Here is a 20,601-nt window from a genome sequence, read left to right on the forward strand (position 1 = left end):
ACATACATTTTCCATCCCTGCAGAGGCGTCACTTACCTTGAAGATCTTCATCTGGTTTAAATCACAAGGGTCCCAGCTACATAACAAATGGTCCTTTTGTTCGATAAAGTCTTTCTTTATATCCCAAAAAAGACAGTTTCATTGGCGCGCTAGACTCAGTAATCCACCGGTTCAAAATGCATACAAATGAATCCCGTAAATTACCAATAAAACTTCTTCCAAACATATCAAGCAACACAGCAATCCTGATTTCGGGATAAGTGTCATCAACAACCGCTGAATAGCATAGCGCTACATACAATAAATATTACTATAAATATTTATATTCATGTCAGATTTTGAAAATTTGCTTTATAGCGAAAGCAATCCAAGCGTTTGTGTAAGTTTATCGATCGCACGATAAACATTAAGTACACTTAGCATCAGGTAGCTCGGTCACAACAACCAGAAAAGCAATCATTGAATAGTTTACCTTTGATGATCTTCGGATGTTTTCTCTCACGAGACTCCCAGTTACACAACAAATGTTCCTTTTGTTCCATAAAGATTATTATTAGATCCAAAATTCCTCTGTTTGTTTGTCGCGTAATGTTCAGAAATACACAGGAAAGAGCGGTCATTTTTTTATAATCAATCCTAATAATTTTGCACGCCCAATTTTTCAGTTTTTGATTTGTTAAAAAAGTTTGAAATATCCAATAAACGTCGTTCCACTTCATGATTGTGTCCCACTTGTTGTTGATTCTTCACAAAAAAATACAGTTTTATATCTTTATGTTTGAAGCCTGAAATGTGGCAAAAGGTCGCAAAGTTCAAGGGGGCCGAATACTTTCGCAAGGAACTGTAGCTGTCCCAATAGAGTCACTATGATCCAGAAACAGACTGGCCATAGGACATTTTGGGGCCAGATGGACCGGTCCATCTTTAAGCAGAGTGGGCTGGCCTAAATTGTGTGTTTGCAAAGAACAACTGTTTTGGAAGGGGGGGGGGGGGGGGGGGAACAGCCACATTATCAATCATCACAGATCATTGCACCTGTACATAGCCCATCTGTAAATAGCCCATCTGTAAATAGCCCATCTGTAAATAGCCCATCCAACTACCTCATCCCCATACTGTATTTATTTATTTATTTATTTATTTATCTTGCTCCTTTGCACCCCAGTATCTCAACTTGCACATTCATCTTTTGCACATCTACCACTCTAGTGTTTAATTGCTATATTGTAATTAATTTGCCACCATGGCCTATTTATTGCCCTTGTCTCACCTCATTTGCACTCACTGTAAATATACTTTTTGTACTGTATTATTGACTGTATGCTTGTTTACTCCATGTGTAACTCTGTGTTGTTGTTTGTGTCGCACTGCTTTGCTTTATCTTGGCCAGGTCGCAGTTGTAAATGAGAACATGTTCTCAACTGGCCTACCTGGTTAAATAAAGGTGTTCTCAACTGGCCTACCTGGTTAAATAAAGGTGTTCTCAACTGGCCTACCTGGTTAAATAAAGGTGTTCTCAACTTGCCTACCTGGTTAAATAAAGGTGTTCTCAACTGGCCTACCTGGTTAAATAAAGGTGAAATAAAATATAAAAACTGTTCACAATCCCCGACTGATTTCAAAACAAGATAAACATGTCATAAATAAATACATCACTCACCCTAACGTCAGGACCAGACTCCACAGACAACAGGATGGGTTGGTCCTCCTCTTCCTCCTCGTCACCAGTGGGAAACCAGCTAGGATAATATTACACAGACGGATTAGATTACATCAGATATTCATTGATTTATTGATTTGATAATTAAAGTATTGGGACTCTCCAGCCGGAGACAACATTATATATGACCTCAGTTATAATACTCTGTCAACTAGTAATACAGAGATGAACATCACAGAGACATTAATACAGAGATGAACATCACAGAGACAACATTATATATGACCTCAGTTATATTACTCTGTCAACTAGTAATACAGAGATGAACATCACAGAGACAACATTATATATGACCTCAGTTATATTACTCTGTCAACTAGTAATACAGAGATGAACATCACAGAGACAACATTATATATGACCTCAGTTATATTACTCTGTCAACTAGTAACACAGAGATGAACATCACAGAGACAACATTATATATGAACTCAGTTATATTACTCTGTCAACTAGTGATACAGAGATGAACATCACAGAGACATTAACACAGAGATGAACATCACAGAGACAACATTATATATTACCTCAGTTATATTACTCTGTCAACTAGTAACACAGAGATGAACATCACAGAGACAACATTATATATGACCTCAGTTATATTACTCTGTCAACTAGTAACACAGAGATGAACATCACAGAGATATTAAACATGAACACAGAGATGAACATCACAGAGACATTAAACATTAATACAGAGATGAACATCACAGAGACATTAATACAGAGATGAACATCACAGAGACGTTTAACATTAATACAGAGATGAACATCACAGAGACGTTTAACATTAATACAGACATCACCTGGTTAATGTGATACACGATAAACTCAAAATAACCTATACATTCTGTTCTCTGAGTGTTAATAAAACCTCCCAGGAAAATGTTCAGGGAACCATGGTAAGACGTTCTCAGAACCTCAGAACCTCCCTGGAACCATAGTTAGACGTTCTCAGAACCTCCCTGGAACCATAGTTAGACGTTCTCAGAACCTCCCTGGAACCATAGTTAGACGTTCTTAGAACGTCCCTGGAACCGTTGTAAAACGTTCTCAGAACCTCCCTGGAACCATAGTAAAACGTTCTCAGAACCTCCCTGGAACCATAGTTAGACGTTCTCAGAACCTCCCTGGAACCATAGCTAGACGTTCTCAGAACCTCCCTGGAACCATAGTTAGACGTTCTCAGAACCTCCCCGGAACCATAGCAAGACGTTCTCAGAACCTCCCTGGAACCATAGTTAGACGTTCTCAGAACCTCCCCGGAACCATAGTAAGACGTTCTCAGAACCTCCCTGGAACCATAGTAAGACGTTCTCAGAACCTCCCTGGAACCATAGTTAGACGTTCTCAGAACCTCCCTGGAACCATAGTAAGACGTTCTCAGAACCTCCCTGGAACCATAGTTAGACGTTCTCAGAACCTCCCTGGAACCATAGTTAGACGTTCTCAGAACCTCCCTGGAACCATAGTTAGACGTTCTCAGAACCTCCCTGGAACCATAGTTAGACGTTCTCAGAACCTCCCTGGAACCATAGTTAGACGTTCTTAGAACGTCCCTGGAACCGTAGTAAAACGTTCTCAGAACCTCCCTGGAACCATAGTTAGACGTTCTCAGAACCTCCCTGGAACCATAGTAAGACGTTCTCAGAACCTCCCTGGAACCATAGTTAGACGTTCTCAGAACCTCCCTGGAACCATAGTTAGACGTTCTCAGAACCTCCCTGGAACCATAGTTAGACGTTCTTAGAACGTCCCTGGAACCGTAGTAAAACGTTCTCAGAACCTCTCTGGAACCATAGTAAAACGTTCTCAGAACCTCCCTGGAACCATAGTTAGACGTTCTCAGAACCTCCCTGGAACCATAGTTAGACGTTCTCAGAACCTCCCTGCAACCTAAAACTTAACGTTCCCAGAACAGGCTAAGTTTTCATTTCCATTTTTAGAAAGTTTAAAAAACGCTCCATTTTACCAGTCAGTAAAGTTATGGTTTCCTCCCCAGAACCAATGGTAAACCAAACATGTATGTTCCCACAACGTTCAGCAAATCAAATTAGCTAGTTGGGATTACACTTCTTGTACTCCACAAGGAGTAGAATGTTACCATTTTGTTACCACAAAATAGACTGGTACCCAGTGTTGTGTGTTTACTATCATTAAACTGAAGATTCATCTTTATCAAATGACTCTCTGTAATTATTATTACGCGATTAAACTGATTAATCATCTTACTGTAATTAACTAGGAAGCATAAACAAACAGTAGATAGTTACAAGGAAATGATAACGGAGTTTCCCTAGTGGGATAAACCGGCATCGCGGCTTGGTGCACAAAAGGGAAGTGGTGGTCGACTGAGATAAGACAACACACAGTTGATAATTATAACAATTGAAATGCTAATCGTTTGCACATGAACGCTCACTCATTCGTTAACCATTGCAATAAATATGTATATTTACGCTCAGTGTGTCGTCGGGGTCTCTGTTGAAAAGTTTGTTTCTGTTGGAGAGTGTCTGTCCTCTCTCGCTCTCTGTCTCGTATTTAGAATGGATAGTTCAGAGTGACATTCATTCATGTGGTTATAGAATAGATGTTTTGGCGGTTGTCGTTCATCGCGTTCAGTGATACCGAATTCCTAGCTGCAGACTAGTAATTCATATCAAAGACTTGTTCTTATTCTGTCAGTATCGATAGTCTAAGAGTTTAACCACGTGGTATGGTTAAAAGATTCAGCCATCTACTCAAACCTTGGCCCTCTCGTTATCGAGGTAAGCTGGTCTGCAACCTTTGTCCTGTCGTGATTGAGAGAAACATGGTCTGTTGAGAAATTCTCAAAGTGGGGGTTTTATTCGGGAGTTGCAGAAAAGGGCCTGTCCCAGGATGCCCGACCCTACTGGCCTCATGGACGGTCCTCTGATGTAGTTAAACTCCAAAGAGAATTGGAGTTTCCTTCATTAAACTGTCCAAAATCACATTACACTAATTTCAAACAGTATCATCCTCACTCATTCATCTTATACAACAATTAGATGTAAACCTCATATCTGAGGCTATAATATAAACAGCATTATGGTAATGTGGTCGTATTGGCTCCCATGAGTTTCACCAAATTGTACCAAACGGACCAGTTCGTAGCTGGATTCTTCACCGATCTTTTATACCTTCTTCAGAACATAAATGTTGTTGGGACCTCAACTTCTGTGAGGTTGAAGAAATTCCTTTGTTCTCTATGAAAAGTGACTCTGTCTCTATACTGTGGCCATGAGGAAATAATCTCCTCCAAGAATTTACGAACTCTCTCTGACCACAGCAGCCTGTGTGTAGAAGACAGGGAAAGGGGGATGGGGCTTGCTGTACCCAAAGAGGGCAACGTCATGACACCAGGCTATGGAGATACGTAGGGTTGAGAGCCTGTTTTGCGAGGGAGACCTGGCAAGACTTGTTTAGCATGACCAGGCTAACTGTAGACTTAGTTAGCAGGACCAGGCTAACTGTACACTTAGTTAGCAGGACCAGGTTAACTGTAGAAGTAGAGAGCAGGACCAGGCTAACTGTATAATTAGATAGCAGGACCAGGCTAACTGTGGAATTAGATAGCAGGACCAGGCTAACTGTATAATTAGATAGCAGGACCAGGCTAACTGTAGAATTAGAGAGCAGGACCAGGCTAACTGTAGAATTAGATAGCAGGACCAGGCTAACTGTGGAATTAGATAGCAGGACCAGGCTAACTGGAGAATTAGATAGCAGGACCAGGCTAACTGTAGATTTAGATAGCAGGACCAGGCTAACTGTAGAATTAGATAGCAGGACCAGGCTAACTGTAGAATTAGATAGCAGGACCAGGCTAACTGTAGAATTAGATAGCAGGACCAGGCTAACTGTAGATTTAGATAGCAGGACCAGGCTAACTGTAGAATTAGATAGCAGGACCAGGCTAACTGTAGAATTAGATAGCAGGACCAGGCTAACTGTAGAATTAGATAGCAGGACCAGGCTAACTGTAGAGTTAGATAGCAGGACCAGGCTAACTGTAGAATTAGATAGCAGGACCAGGCTAACTGTAGATTTAGATAGCAGGACCTGGCTAACAGCATTCGTAAGTTAGGCTAACTGCACCTGGAGGTGAAGAGAGCCTTCTCGTTGATCATCTGGACTCTGAAGATGTTGACAGCCTTGTAGACGTCTATCACATCCTGGTACTTCTCCAGTAGATGCCTGGAGAGAGAGACAGGATAGAAAAGAGTCACTCCACAATATCACCACACTTGACAAGATTAAACACAACAATGTGGAGTTGAGACACTATAAACCTCAAGATACCTGTAATATGTCCCTGTCTTGTCCTTCTGGTTCCTCTGGTCTGGCTTCATGTCCTCACCCCCCCACTGGTAGCAGGGGCAGGGGAAGAGGCTTAGCCAGGGGTAGAGGCAGGGGCTGGGGCCTGGTCTGGTCCTCTCTCCCAGGGGCAGGTTCTGTGCCAGGTAAGGTCTGAGCAGGGCTCTGGGCAGCAGAGACACCAGCCAGTAGATGGGCTCCTCATTCACAATGTCATGGAAGCTCTGGAGGTACTGACGCACAGCTGCAGAGGGCTGGATTGAGGACAGGTTCTGTAGGCATGAGGAGGAGGATGAAGAGGAGGAGGAAGAGAGACAGGGAGACCAAGGTGAAGCTACATACATGGAGTACCAGTACCAGATCAATGTGGAGCTAATATACAGGTAGTAACAGTACCAGATCAACGTGGAGCTAATATACAGGGAGTACCAGTACCAGATCAATGTGGAGCTATATACAGGGAGTAACAGTACCAGATCAATGTGGAGCTATATACAGGAAGTACCAGTACCAGATCAATGTGGAGCTATATACAGGAAGTACCAGTACCAGATCAATGTGGAGCTAGGTACAGGGAGTACCAGATCAATGTGGAGCTATATACAGGAAGTACCAGTACCAGATCAATGTGGAGCTATGTACAGGGAGTACCAGATCAATGTGGAGCTATATACAGGGAGTACAAGTACCAGATCAATGTGGAGCTATATACAGGGAGTACAAGTACCAGAACAATGTGGAGCTATATACCGGGAGTAACAGTTGTTGGGGAATAATCAGAATTAGGTGGTAACATAGGTAAGATGTTTTATATTCATCATATGTTTGTAAGTTACTTCTCATCAGAATGTTATTTTTGTATAATACTGTGGCGGGGTTGCAGTATCTGTTCTATGTCAGGACTAAGTTGCTTGGGCCGCAGAGAGGGGAGAGGTCAAGGTGTCATCATGTGTAAACATATCTTTTGCTCCACTGTGTCTGTGTGCCAGTCACTCCCTACTTTTCCCATCGGGGAGAGGAGGATGGCAGTGTCTGGAATCATTCTATGCTCCCTCTTTTGTTGCTCCTATCTTAACCTATAGCCTCACTCTCCTCTCCGTGAGTTTGTCCAGGATTGGTTGTATTTAGAATTGGTTGTATCTAATTGACAATTTGATATATATCATAGGGTGGGGGTAATGTCTTGGTACCATTTTGTACCAAGGACGACATAAGAGCTTTGTTTAGGAGACCAAACTGAACGATAATTTATAGCCAACTCTGTCTGGCTAGTGGATACTCCTCTCTGAAGTAAAGTATTTTCTTTGTGTAAGTTCCTAAGACCTGTGGTTTGTCATGTCGTCTAGGGGGGGGGGGGGGTCTTTGTGTAAGTTCCTAAGACCTGTGGTTTGTCATGTCGTCTAGGGGGGGGGGGGGGGGGGTGGATCTTTGTGTAAGTCCCTAAGACCTGTGGTTTGTCATGTCGTCTAGGGGGGGGCTTGGATCTTTGCTATAAAGGATCCCAATTGCCATTATGTTGGGACTCTCAACTTTTCATTAGAGATACTGAACTGTTGAAAGTCAAAATGCTATTGCAAAAGTTTAATTATTATTCAAGGTGAAGATTAAGAATAACTCTGACTGGTGTGTGGTTTGCTCTCTCATCATTTGGTAATTAAGGAAATTTCCACGACACAGTACCAGATCAATGTGGAGCTATGTACAGGGAGTAACAGTACCAGATCAATGTGGAGCTATGTACAGGGAGTACCAGTACCAGATCAATGTGGAGCTATGTACAGGGAGTACCAGATCAATGTGGAGCTATATACAGGAAGTACCAGTACCAGATCAATGTGGAGCTATATACAGGAAGTACCAGTACCAGATCAATGTGGAGCTATATACAGGGAGTACCTAATCAATGTGGAGCTAATATACAGGGAGTACCAGTACCAGATCAATGTGGAGCTATATACAGGGAGTACCAGTACCAGATCAATGTGGAGCTATATACAGGGAGTACCAGTACCAGATCAATGTGGAGCTATATACAGGGAGTACAAGTACCAGATCAATGTGGAGCTATATACCGGGAGTACCAGTACCAGATCAATGTGGAGCTATATACAGGGAGTAACAGTACCAGATCAATGTGGAGCTATATACCGGGAGTAACAGTTGTTGGGGAATAATCAGAATTAGGTGGTAACATAGGTAAGATGTTTTATATTCATCATATGTTTGTAAGTTACTTCTCATCAGAATGTTATTTTTGTATAATACTGTGGCGGGTTTGCAGTATCTGTTCTATGTCAGGACTAAGTTGCTTGGGCCGCAGAGAGGGGAGAGGTCAAGGTGTCATCATGTGTAAACATATCTTTTGCTCCACTGTGTCTGTGTGCCAGTCACTCCCTACTTTTCCCATCGGGGAGAGGAGGATGGCAGTGTCTGGAATCATTCTATGCTCCCTCTTTTGTTGCTCCTATCTTAACCTATAGCCTCACTCTCCTCTCCGTGAGTTTGTCCAGGATTGGTTGTATTTAGAATTGGTTGTATCTAAATGACAATTTGATATATATCATAGGGTGGGGGTAATGTCTTGGTACCATTTTGTACCAAGGACAAAATAAGAGCTTTGTTTAGGAGACCAAACTGAACGATAATTTATAGCCAACTCTGTCTGGCTAGGGGATACTCCTCTCTGAAGTAGAGTATTTTCTTTGTGTAAGTTCCTAAGACCTGTGGTTTGTCATGTCGTCTAGGGGGGGTGGATCTTTGCTATAAAGGATCCCAATTGCCATTATGTTGGGACTCTCAACTTTTCATTAGAGATACTGAACTGTTGAAAGTCAAAATGCTATTGCAAAAGCTTAATTATTATTCAAGGTGAATATTAAGCATAACTCTGACTGGTGTGTGGTTTGCTCTCTCGTCATTTGGTAATTAAGGAAATTTCCACGACACAGTACCAGATCAATGTGGAGCTATATACAGGGAGTACCAGTACCCGATCAATGTGGAGCTATATACAGGGAGTACCAGTACCAGAACAATGTGGAGCTATATACAGGGAGTACCAGTACCAGATCAATGTGGAGCTATATACAGGGAGTACCAGTACCCGATCAATGTGGAGCTAATATACAGGGAGTAACAGTACCAGACCAATGTGGAGCTAATATACAGGGAGTAACAGTACCAGATCAATGTGGAGCTAATATACAGGGAGTACCAGTACCAGATCAATGTGGAGCTAATATACAGGGAGTAACAGTACCAGATCAATGTGGAGCTAATATACAGGGAGTACCTAATCAATGTGGAGCTATGTACAGGGAGTACCAGTAACAGATCAATGTGGAGCTATATACAGGGAGTAACAGTACCAGATCAATGTGGAGCTATATACAGGGAGTACCAGTACCAGATCAATGTGGAGCTATATACAGGGAGTACCAGTACCAGATCAATTTGGAGCTATATACAGGGAGTAACAGTACCAGATCAATGTGGAGCTATATACAGGGAGTACCAGTACCAGATCAATGTGGAGCTACATACAGGGAGTAACAGTACCAGATCAATGTAGAGCTATGTACAGGGAGTACCAGATCAATGTGGAGCTATATACAGGGAGTACCAGTACCAGATCAATGTGGATCTAATATACAGGGAGTACAAGTACCAGATCAATTTGGAGCTATATACAGGGAGTACCAGTACCAGATCAATGTGGAGCTATATACAGGGAATACCAGTACCAGATCAATGTGGAGCTATATACAGGGAGTACCAGATCAATGTGGAGCTATATACAGGGAGTAACAGTAACAGATCAATGTGGAGCTATATACAGGGAGTAACAGTAACAGATCAATGTGGAGCTATATACAGGGAGTAACAGTAACAGATCAATGTGGATCTAATATACCGGGAGTATCAGTACCAGATCAATTTGGAGCTATATACAGGGAGTACCAGTACCAGATCAATGTGGAGCTATATACAGGGAGTACCAGTACCAGATCAATGTGGAGCTATATACAGGGAATACCAGTACCAGATCAATGTGGAGCTATATACAGGGAGTACCAGATCAATGTGGAGCTATATACAGGGAGTAACAGTAACAGATCAATGTGGATCTAATATACCGGGAGTATCAGTACCAGATCAATGTGGAGCTATATACAGGGAGTACCAGTACCAGATCAATGTGGAGCTATATACAGAAAGTACCAGTACCAGATCAATGTGGAGCTATATACAGGGAGTAACAGTAACAGATCAATGTGGAGCTATATACAGGGAGTAACAGTAACAGATCAATGTGGAGCTATATACAGGGAGTAACAGTAACAGATCAATGTGGAGCTATATACAGGGAGTAACAGTACCAGATCAATGTTCAGAGGTACCAGGCATTTGAGGTTGATACAGTATGTTCATGAAGGCAGGGTAAAGTGACTAGGCATAAGGATAGATAATAATCATGTATTTGAGGTTGATACAGTATGTTCATTAAGGCAGGGTAAAGTTGGGTTGCAGCTTGTAAGATGTCACCCTTCTCCGTCGGCGCCATCTTGGCGTTAAACCAAGAAGAGTCATTTAGTAACTTTTCCTAAAATATAATTAAGTCAAAAAAAATTGTCATTCGAATAATGAATTAGACGAATTGTCAAAATGCCGAAAAAAGGTTGGCGCCTTTTAGGCAACTAAATACCCTTTTCAGTCACATCACATTTGTATTAAACACTGACATAATTGTCCTTCCGGCAGATTTTTATCCATAACTATTCTCTTCCCAACAGCAGAAACAGACATAGGCTTGTCCTACCAACACATTTTTCTCAATCATATAGAAGAAGAACGTTATATATTTTTTCAGGCGCTCTTATCTAGAGTCACTTAATCGCATACGTTTTCAGACTGGTCCCCCTGTGGGAATCGAACCCACAACCCTGGCGTTGCAAGCGCCACACTCTATCAACTGAGCTACACGGTCAAAATATATATAATTATCTAAAAACCCGCCAGGCTTGTGGGTTCGATTCCCCCAGGGAAATAGTGTGAAAAGAAGTCTGAAAATTACATGTACTTACTAAGTCACTCTGAGCTAAAGGGAATATTATTGTAATACTAAAATACTATGAAGTGAACGAACTAAAGGAAGTCAGAAAAGAAAGAAGAGATTTCTGTTTTGGGGGCGTGTCTAAATACACCAAAACTTGGGTAACCTGGGTAACCTGGGTAACCCGGGAAACCGAAATTGAACTTGAATTTAACCAAAACAAAAAAAAGGTCAAATAGAGGTCATTGAACACCTTTATGGAAGGTTTACTGAATTGATAAATCACCTACTACGTTCTAGTTGTTTTTCCTAATAAATTGTATATTAAAGTATACATTTAAAAGGTGATTGTTATAAGAGCTTCTTACCAGGTGTGGTGGAGTTTGGTTCTGGGCCTCCTTCAGAGACTCCTGGTAGCGTTGATGTGTTCTCTGGAGAAACATCATGATGTCTGGAGGACCCTGGACTGTTCTGATCAGCACCTGGCTCATACACACATTTACACTGTTATACAGAGCAACTTATCTTAAGATAACTAGGGACGACAACCACGTATCACAGTCATGGTAAGTAAATCTTTGTGGTATTGGTTTAATTTCATGTATTTTCTTTTTACCCGCAGCATGGGGATGACTCTGTCCAGGTATAGCACCTCCTGGTGGCAGAAGTCAGCATAGCAGCGGGCAGGCAGACGTCTGGAATACATCCCTCTGAGGAAGGCTGAGTAGAGGATCTCATCTGCTACTCTCTCACTGGTCTCCCACAGGACGTCATAAATACTCACCTCTTTAACCAGCTCTGGGGGAGGGAGGGAGGGAGGGAGGGAGGGAGGGAATGAGAGGGAGGGAGGGAGGGAGGGAGGGAGGGAGGGAAGGAAGGGAGGGAGGGAGGGAGGGAGGGAGGGAGGGAGGGAGGGAGGGAGGGAGGGAAGGGAGGGAGGGAGGGAGGGAGGGAGGGAGGGAGGGAGGGAGGAAGGAAGGAAGGAAGGAAGGAAGGAAGGAAGGAAGGAAGGAAGGAAGGAAGGAAGGAAGGGAGGGAGGGAGGGAGGGAGGGAGGGAGGGAGGGAGGGAGGGAATGAGAGGGAGGGAGGGAGGGAGGGAGGGAGGGAGGGAGGGAGGGAGGGAGGGAGGGAGGGAGGGAGGGAGGGAGGGAGGGAGGGAAGGAAGGGAGGGAGGGAGGGAGGGAGGGAGGGAGGGAGGGAGGGAAGGAGGGAGGGAGGGAGGGAGGGAGGGAGGGAAGGGAAGGGGAGGGAGGGAGGGAGGGAGGGAGGGAGGGAGGGAGGGAGGGAGGGAGGGAGGGAGGGAGGGAGGGAGGGAGGGAGGGAGGGAGGGAGGGAAGGAAGGAAGGGAGGGAGGGAGGGAGGGAGGGAGGGAGAGGGGGAGGGAGGGAGAGGGGGAGGGAGGGAGGGAGGGGGTGTTCAGTATGTTGCCCATTTTAGCAACACTTTGTCCAAAACTCTAAACATTTCATCAAAAAGACAGTTGTTTCAAAACTCTGAGCACATTTTTTAAAATTATTACAAGACACAAAATCATACAGTCACTTATTCAGCAAACTTAAATCGGTGTTTCATCTAGAAATACATGTTTCACATTGCAATACATGTTCATATAAATGTAAATGCTTTTCACAATGCAACTCACTCTTTACTTTAGGTATGATTCTCTTCTCATTTGTTAAAATATATTTTACTATCACTACCTACTATCTAGAACAGTCTACTATCTACTATCTAGAACAGTCTACTATCTAGAACAGTCTACTACCTACTATCTAGAACAGTCTACTACCTACTATCTAGAACAGTCTACTCTCTAGAACAGTCTACTATCTACTATCTAGAACAGTCTACTATCTACTATCTAGAACAGTCTACTATCTACTATCTAGAACAGTCCACTATCCACTATCTAGAACAGTCCACTATCCACTATCTAGAACAGTCCCACTATCCACTATCTAGAACAGTCCACTGTCCACTATCTAGAACAGTCCACTTTCCACTATCTAGAACAGTCTACTATCTACTATCTAGAACAGTCCACTATCCACTATCTAGAACAGTCCACTATCCACTATCTAGAACAGTCCACTGTCCACTATCTAGAACAGTCCACTATCCACTATCTAGAACAGTCTACTATCTACTGTCTAGAACAGTCTGCTATCTACTATCTAGAACAGTCCACTGTCCACTATCTAGAACAGTCCACTATCCACTATCTAGAACAGTCTACTATCTACTGTCTAGAACAGTCTGCTATCTACTATCTAGAACAGTCATCTATCTAGAACAGTCTACTATCTACTATCTAGAACAGTCTACTATCTAGAACAGTCTACTATCTACTATCTAGAACAGTCTACTATCTAGAACAGTCTACTATCTAGAACAGTCTACTATCTACTATCTAGAACAGTCTGGTCAGCTTGCTGATGAACAGAATGCTTTCAGAATTTTTTTTTTTTGTTGTAGAATAATAGTCTTCAGTGGGTAGTAGTAGATAGATATTAGTAGCAGTAGATAACTGTTACATTTTACTGCACTGTCGGAACTAGAAGCACAAGCATTTCGCTGAACTCGCAATAACATCTGTTAAACACATGTATGTGACCAATAAAATGTTATTTTATTTCATTTTTTTGTTGTTGTTGTAAATGCAGTTAGACGGTTGAGTCCTCGGACTATCAACCTCGTGCGATCTTAAATCTGCACAGACGACTAATGACCTTATACACTCTGTCTGCTGACTGCCATGTATGCAAGAAGGATGTATTCTTCTATAAAAGCAGAGACCCGACTATGTTTGTTAATCTTTCAACTCTGAACCCTTCTTGGAGATGGTTAATTGCTTTATTTAATGCAACTCTTATAAAAATGTTGTTTGAAAGAATCTGCAGTCTCTCTCTTCCTGTAGAATTGCTACCACAGGAAAGTGGGTTAGAGGTGATATAATTAGCATAACGCATAATCAGTCTTAATGAGAACATTCTAAAAGTTCTGTGGTAGTTAATTCAACAGTGGGAAGTTAGCTACATTAAACTAGTTCTATGGTAGTTAATTCAACAGTAGGAAGTTAGCTACATTAAACTAGTTCTATGGTAGTTAATTCAACAGTGGGAAGTTAGCTACATTAAACTAGTTCTATGGTAGTTAATTCAACAGTAGGAAGTTAGCTACATTAAACTAGTTATAAGGTAGTTAATTCAACAGTAGGAAGTTAGCTACATTAAACTAGTTCTATGGTAGTTAATTCAACAGTAGGAAGTTAGCTACATTAAACTAGTTCTATGGTAGTTAATTCAACAGTAGGAAGTTAGCTACATTAAACTAGTTCTATGGTAGTTAATTCAACAGTAGGAAGTTAGCTACATTAAACTAGTTCTATGGTAGTTAATTCAACAGTAGGAAGTTAGCTACATTAAACTAGTTCTATGATAGTTAATTCAACAGTAGGAAGTTAGCAACATTAAACTAGTTCTATGGTAGTTAATTCACCAGTAGGAAGTTAGCTACATTAAACTAGTTCTATGGTAGTTAATTCAACAGTAGGAAGTTAGCTACATTAAACTAGTTCTATGGTAGTTAATTCAACAGTAGGAAGTTAGCTACATTAAACTAGTTCTATGGTAGTTAATTCAACAGTAGGAAGTTCGCTACATTAAACTAGTTCTATGGTAGTTAATTCAACAGTAGGAAGTTAGCTACATTAAACTAGTTCTGTGGTAGTTAATTCAACAGTAGGAAGTTAGCTACATTAAACTAGTTCTGTGGTAGTTAATTCAACAGTAGGAAGTTAGCTACATTAAACTAGTTATAAGGTAGTTAATTCAACAGTAGGAAGTTAGTTACATTAAACTAGTTCTATGGTAGTTAATTCAACAGTATGAAGTTAGCTACATTAAATGAGTTCATGCAGTTACCAAAACAGCTGTATAGTTTAATTGGTAGAAGGTTTTTCTGTTCTAATTTTAGATTTGAATAGCAGAGAAATAGACTAATAACATGCGCTATGTTTTTGTCGACGCTACAGGGAAAGTGGTCAAAATCACATTGTTTAGAGTGAATAGACTGTTGGAAGTCAGATTTAAAATGGGAGATTTAAATCAAGGGATATTTAGAATGTTGAAGAAATCCCGTTAAAGAGGAAGAGGTTTTCTAGGAGGACAAAAAAGCTTACTAGTTTAAAAACAATTCCAGATCGGTCAACACGTTTTAAAGGGCAATACAGGTGCAGCTCCTTGTTGAATGGCACTCTGACATTTAGAAGATGACAGCTGTTCACTTCTAAATGTCAGAGTGCCTTTCAACAAGGAGCTGCACCTGTAACAAAATTAACTTATTATCTATCCGAGGCAATGGGCCAAGACATTCCTACCTCTCTCGTGTGATTTCTTCTGACTTGGAATTACTGCTAAACCAGATCTAAAAGAAAATGAAATAAAAAATGACATGAATGTAATTGAGTTTTAATATGGTGCCTGTATAAAACATGTCCAGATACAAGACAGTGCTGCTACCTTGTCTCCATAGAACACACATAGAACCTCAGCTCTGCACAGGACACGTCATTCCAGCCCTGCCCACCTGTTGTCAAGACAAATCACACTTCAGTTATTTCAATGTGCTCAGAGAGAGTGTGTGTGTGTGTGTGTGTGTGTGTGTGTGTGTGTGTGTGTGTGTACCTCCAGTTTGTAGCTCCATACAGTTCTCCCCCTGTCCAGAGTTACTGGGCTCATCCTCCTCCCAGTAGAAACTGTCAACAGCTGAGCCGTCACTCCACAGCCACATCCCCTCCTTATCACAGAAACACATTGATTGATGAATTGAAACCACTTCATTGTTTTTTAAACAGAAAGTACAAAGACATTTGACAGACTGACTGACTGACTGATTAATCATTGACCCCATGTACCTGAGCTGCATCGTAGCCTCCCATCCAGACCGGCTGGTCTGTGTGTCTCCTGACCAGATCCTGGACAAACACCTGTTGACCCGGACTGTGAACCGACACCAGGTTCCCTCTGTGCTGGGAGCAGTACAACTAGAGAGACAGTCAGAGAACACTGTGTTAGCCCACTGAGCTAAAGACCTGGCAGTACCTCAGGGAGCGAAGATCAATGCAGGCTAGAAATGGACATTTCCTGAATTAAATTAAATGTCTTGAAATATCAATGGTTGTGAAATAGTAATAGCAGTTGTAGTGACAGCAGAATAAGTGGTAGTATTAGTGACAGAAGTAGTACTAGTAGGAGTAGTAATAGTTTTAATTTTTTTTACCCCCAATTTCATGGTATCCAATTGTTAGTAACTACTATCTTGTCTCATCGCTACAACTCCCGAACGGGCTCGGGAGAGACGAAGGTCGAAAGCCATGCTTCCTCTGAAACACAACCCAACCAAGCCACACTGCTTCTTTAACAGACTTGGTTAGCGTCCACTGCGCCCGGCCCGCCACAGGAGTCGCTGGTGCGCAATGAGAGGCGTCACTGGTGCTCAATAAGATCCCTACCGGCCTCCCTAACCCGGAAGACGCTAGGCCAATTGTGCGTCGCCCCACGGACCTCCCGGTCGCGGCCGGATGCAAAAGAGCCTGAACCCAGAGTCTCTGATGGCACAGCTGGCGCTGCAGTACAGCGCCCTTAACCACTGCACCACCCGGTAGTCCGTGTAATAGTTTTTAATTTAACTACATTTGAAAGTATAACATTTTATGTGAAAAAAACTGATTTTAGCTTCATTCTTTTACCATAGATTTGCCCTAAATCAATGCCTAACCAACTCTACTACAGCAACAGAACAAGTTGACCTTTAGTTTCTCAGTCTCTCCCAATTACAAGAGTTACCTCTGCAGTGGCCCAGGTGGCCCAGACGGGGTAGAAGGAGAAGCAGCGATGCTCATTCTGATGCCACCCGGCTGGGCATGGTGACTGGGAGTCCACGCCTTCCACCTCCTCCTCTGTAGTGTTCACCACCCCCGGGGCAGCATCCAGCCCTGGAACAACAACACACACCGACAGTATGTACTGTTCAAGAGCTGTGCTTGACTTAGTTTACCTGGTACATTGGAAGCAACTAATCCCAAAAGTGCAAACTAAGCTAGATCAAGTTGCACCTCAAATACTGTATAGCATCTAGAGTTGGGTTTGACTAGATACAATGCTATTTTACAGTAAACAAATTGACAACAGACTTTCAGCACTCTTCTAGGGAAGGACATTCAACATGCAAACGGACCTTACACAGATGGTTGATGATTGGCCCGAGTGAAATTGATGATTAAAAGATTGCTGGAGTTGTTTTGTTAGACTTCAGTGCAGCTTTTGACATTATCAATCGTAGTCTGATGCTGGAAAAACGTGTCTGTTTTGGCTTTACACCTCCTGTTATAATGTGGATAAATAGTTACCTGTTTAAATAAATAACAATTTGTTCTTAACTCACCTGCCGAGTTAAATGAAGGTTAAATCAAATAGAAAAATGACAGAACACAGAGGGTGTTTTTTTAATCATTGAATTAAAGTATTCACACACTGTTTAATTTCAAGTTTCATATTCACCTGTTGAGAGGTGCAGAGCCATCACTACACAACAAAGCAGCAGAGACATTCTGCCAACCGACCTACAGAGGAAACAATGATATTACATTACATAGCAACTTAACTCTACATAGTAAAATAAAGGTAAAATAAAAAATTGGTAGTATAGCTCAGAATCAGAGAATGTTGAGAGTACCTGAGCTGGCTAGAAACACAGTGACAGTAGTAGTAGCAGCTTGGTCTTGGTAGTGTAGCTCAGAATCAGAGAATGTTGAGAGTACCTGAGCTGGCTACTGCTTCTGGCTTGAATTAGTCACTGTTGAGGAGGAGGAGGAGGAGTGAAATTAGGTGATGTAAGGAGAAGAGATGAGGAAATGATGAGGTACTGCAGAACAGCAACCAGCCCATATCCTCCTCTCTACACTAGTGGGTGTGTCCTAAAAGCCTCAGCCCCCCCCCACTCTCATTATCAGTCAGACTAGAATCACACCAACAACCTGCTAGTTCTAACAACACATCTCCTGTTCTGACAGACTAGAATCACATCAACATCCTGCTAGTTCCAACAACACATATCCTGTTCTGACAGAAGACACAGAGTAAACCGCTCAGACACACACTCTCTCTCTCTGTTTTACACTTTAAAAAATTAGTGCATGTAAATGAACGAAGACAATTGTTTGCAAAAAAAACAACATCTTTGCATCCCAACAAATGATTATTTAGGATTGAAAAAGGACTTCAGGCTACTCTTGAATGTCTGCAATCAGATAGATGCATTGACAAATGATGATGGACCTGCAAATTGATTTGGACAAACAAATCAGTCCAAAATGTCATTTTAATTTCACCTTTATTTAACCAGGTAGGCTATTTGAGAACAAGTTCTCATTTACAACTGCAACCCTGCCAAGATAAAGCATAGCAGTGTGAACAGACAGCAACACAGAGTTACACATGGAGTAAACAATAAACAAGTCAATAACACAGTAGGAAAAAAAAGAGTCTATATACATTGTGTGCAAAAGGCATGAGGAGGTAGGCCAATAATTACAATTTTGCAGATTAACACTGGAGTGATAATTGATCAGATGGTCATGTACAGGTAGAGATATTGGTGTGCAAAAGAGCAGAAAAATAAATAAATAAAAACAGTATGGGGATGAGGTAGGTAAAAATGGGTGGGCTATTTACCGATGGACTATGTACAGCTGCAGCGATCGGTTAGCTGCTCAGATAGTAGATGTTTGAAGTTGGTGAGGGAAATAAAAGTCTCCAACTTCAGGGATTATTGCAATTTGTTCCAGTCACAGGCAGCAGAGAACTGGAAGGAAAGGCGGCCGAATGAGGTGTTGGCTTTAGGGATGATCAGTGAGATGCACCTGCTGGAGCGCGTGCTATGGGTGGGTGTTGCCATCGTGACCAGTGAACTGAGATAAGGCGGAGCTTTACCTAGCATGGGCTTGTATATGACCTGGAGCTAGTGGATCTGGCGTCGAATATGTAGCGAGGGCCAGCCGACTAGAGCATACAGGTCGCAGTGGTGGGTGGTATAAGGTGCTTTAGTAACGAAACGGATGGCACTGTGATAAACTGCATCCAGTTTGCTGAGTAGAGTATTGGAAGCTATTTTGTAGATGACATCGCCGAAGTCAAGGATCGCGAGGATAGTCAATTTTACTAGGGTAAGTTTGGCGGCATTAGTGAAGGAGGCTTTGTTGCGGAATAGAAAGCCGACTCTTGATTTGATTTTAGATTGGAGATGTTTGATGTGAGTCTGGAAGGAGAGTTTACAGTCTAGCCAGACACCTAGGTACTTATAGATGTCCACATATTCTAGGTCGGAACCATCCAGGGTGGTGATGCGGGTGCAGGCAGCGAACGGTTGAAAAGTATGCATTTGGTTTTACTAGCGTTTTAGAGCAGTTGGAGGCCACGGAAGGAGTGTTGTATGGCATTGAATCTCGTTTGGAGGTTAGCTAGCACAGTGACCAAGGACGGGCTAGAAGTATACAGAATGGTGTCGTCTGCATAGAGGTGGATCAGGGAATCGCCCGCAACAAGAGCAACATCATTGATATATACAGAGAAAAGAGTCAGCCCGAGAATTGAACCCTGTGCCACCCCCATAGAGACTGCGAGAGGACCGGACAACATGCCCTCCGATTTGACACACTGAACTCTGTCTGCAAAGTAGTTGGTGAACCAGGCAAGGCAGTCATTAGAAAAACCGAGGCTACTGAGTCTGCCGATAAGAATATGGTGATTGACAGAGTCGAAAGCCTTGGCCAGGTCGATGAAGACGGCTGCACAGTACTGTCTTTTGATGGCGGTTATAATATTGTTTAGTACCTTGAGCGTGGCTGAGGTGCACCCGTGACCGGCTCGGAAACCAGATTGCACAGCGGAGAAGGTACGGTGGGTTTCGAGATGGTCAGTGATCTGTTTGTTGACTTGGCTTTCGAAGACCTCAGATAGGCAGGGCAGGATGGATATAGGTCTGTAACAGTTTGGGTCCAGGGTGTCTCCCCCTTTGAAGAGGGGGATGACTGCGGCAGCTTTCCAATCCTTGGGGATCTCAGACGATATGAAAGAGAGGTTGAACAGGCTGGTAATAGGGGTTGCGACAATGGCGGCTGATAGTTTCAGAAATTGAGGGTCCAGAGTGTCAAGCCCAGCTGATTTGTACGGGTCCAGGTTTTGCAGCTCTTTCAGGACATCTGCTATCTGGATTTGGGTAAAGGAGAAGCTGGGAAATGTTGAGAAATGCTTGTTGAAGTTTTCAATAATCATGGATTTATCGGTGATGACCGTGTTACCTAGCCTCAGTGCAGTGGGCAGCTGGGAGGAGGTGCTCTTGTTCTCCATGGACTTTACTGTGTCCCTGAACTTTTTGGAGTTCGCACTACAGGATGCAAATTTCTGCTTGAAAAAGCTGGCCTTTGCT

At 42.4% G+C, this 20,601-nt stretch overlaps 1 protein-coding gene across 2 annotated transcripts; it reads right to left on the bottom strand.

Moving 5' to 3' along the window:
* Positions 1–1,603: 1,603 nt before the first annotated feature.
* On the bottom strand, positions 1,604–18,039 carry LOC110515809. 2 transcript variants are annotated; one of them, XM_036956799.1, is made up of 12 exons: positions 17,851–18,039; positions 17,676–17,737; positions 16,962–17,110; positions 16,031–16,159; positions 15,801–15,912; positions 15,636–15,702; positions 15,494–15,540; positions 11,731–11,912; positions 11,483–11,596; positions 6,047–6,333; positions 5,843–5,941; positions 1,604–1,739 (listed from the first exon to the last, which is right to left on the bottom strand). In XM_036956799.1, exons 2-12 carry the CDS (start codon positions 17,722–17,724, stop codon positions 1,619–1,621), a joined length of 1,356 nt encoding a protein of 451 aa, XP_036812694.1. In that variant the 5' UTR covers positions 17,725–17,737; positions 17,851–18,039; the 3' UTR covers positions 1,604–1,618. The 2 variants fall into 2 exon arrangements, with proteins under 2 accessions (XP_036812694.1, XP_036812695.1); XM_036956800.1 differs by having other exon boundaries at positions 17,936–18,028.
* Between the last annotated feature and the right edge of the window lie 2,562 nt (positions 18,040–20,601).

Source organism: Oncorhynchus mykiss, chromosome 21 (genome assembly GCF_013265735.2).
Source record: "Oncorhynchus mykiss isolate Arlee chromosome 21, USDA_OmykA_1.1, whole genome shotgun sequence".
Taxonomy (NCBI): Eukaryota; Metazoa; Chordata; class Actinopteri; order Salmoniformes; family Salmonidae; genus Oncorhynchus; species Oncorhynchus mykiss.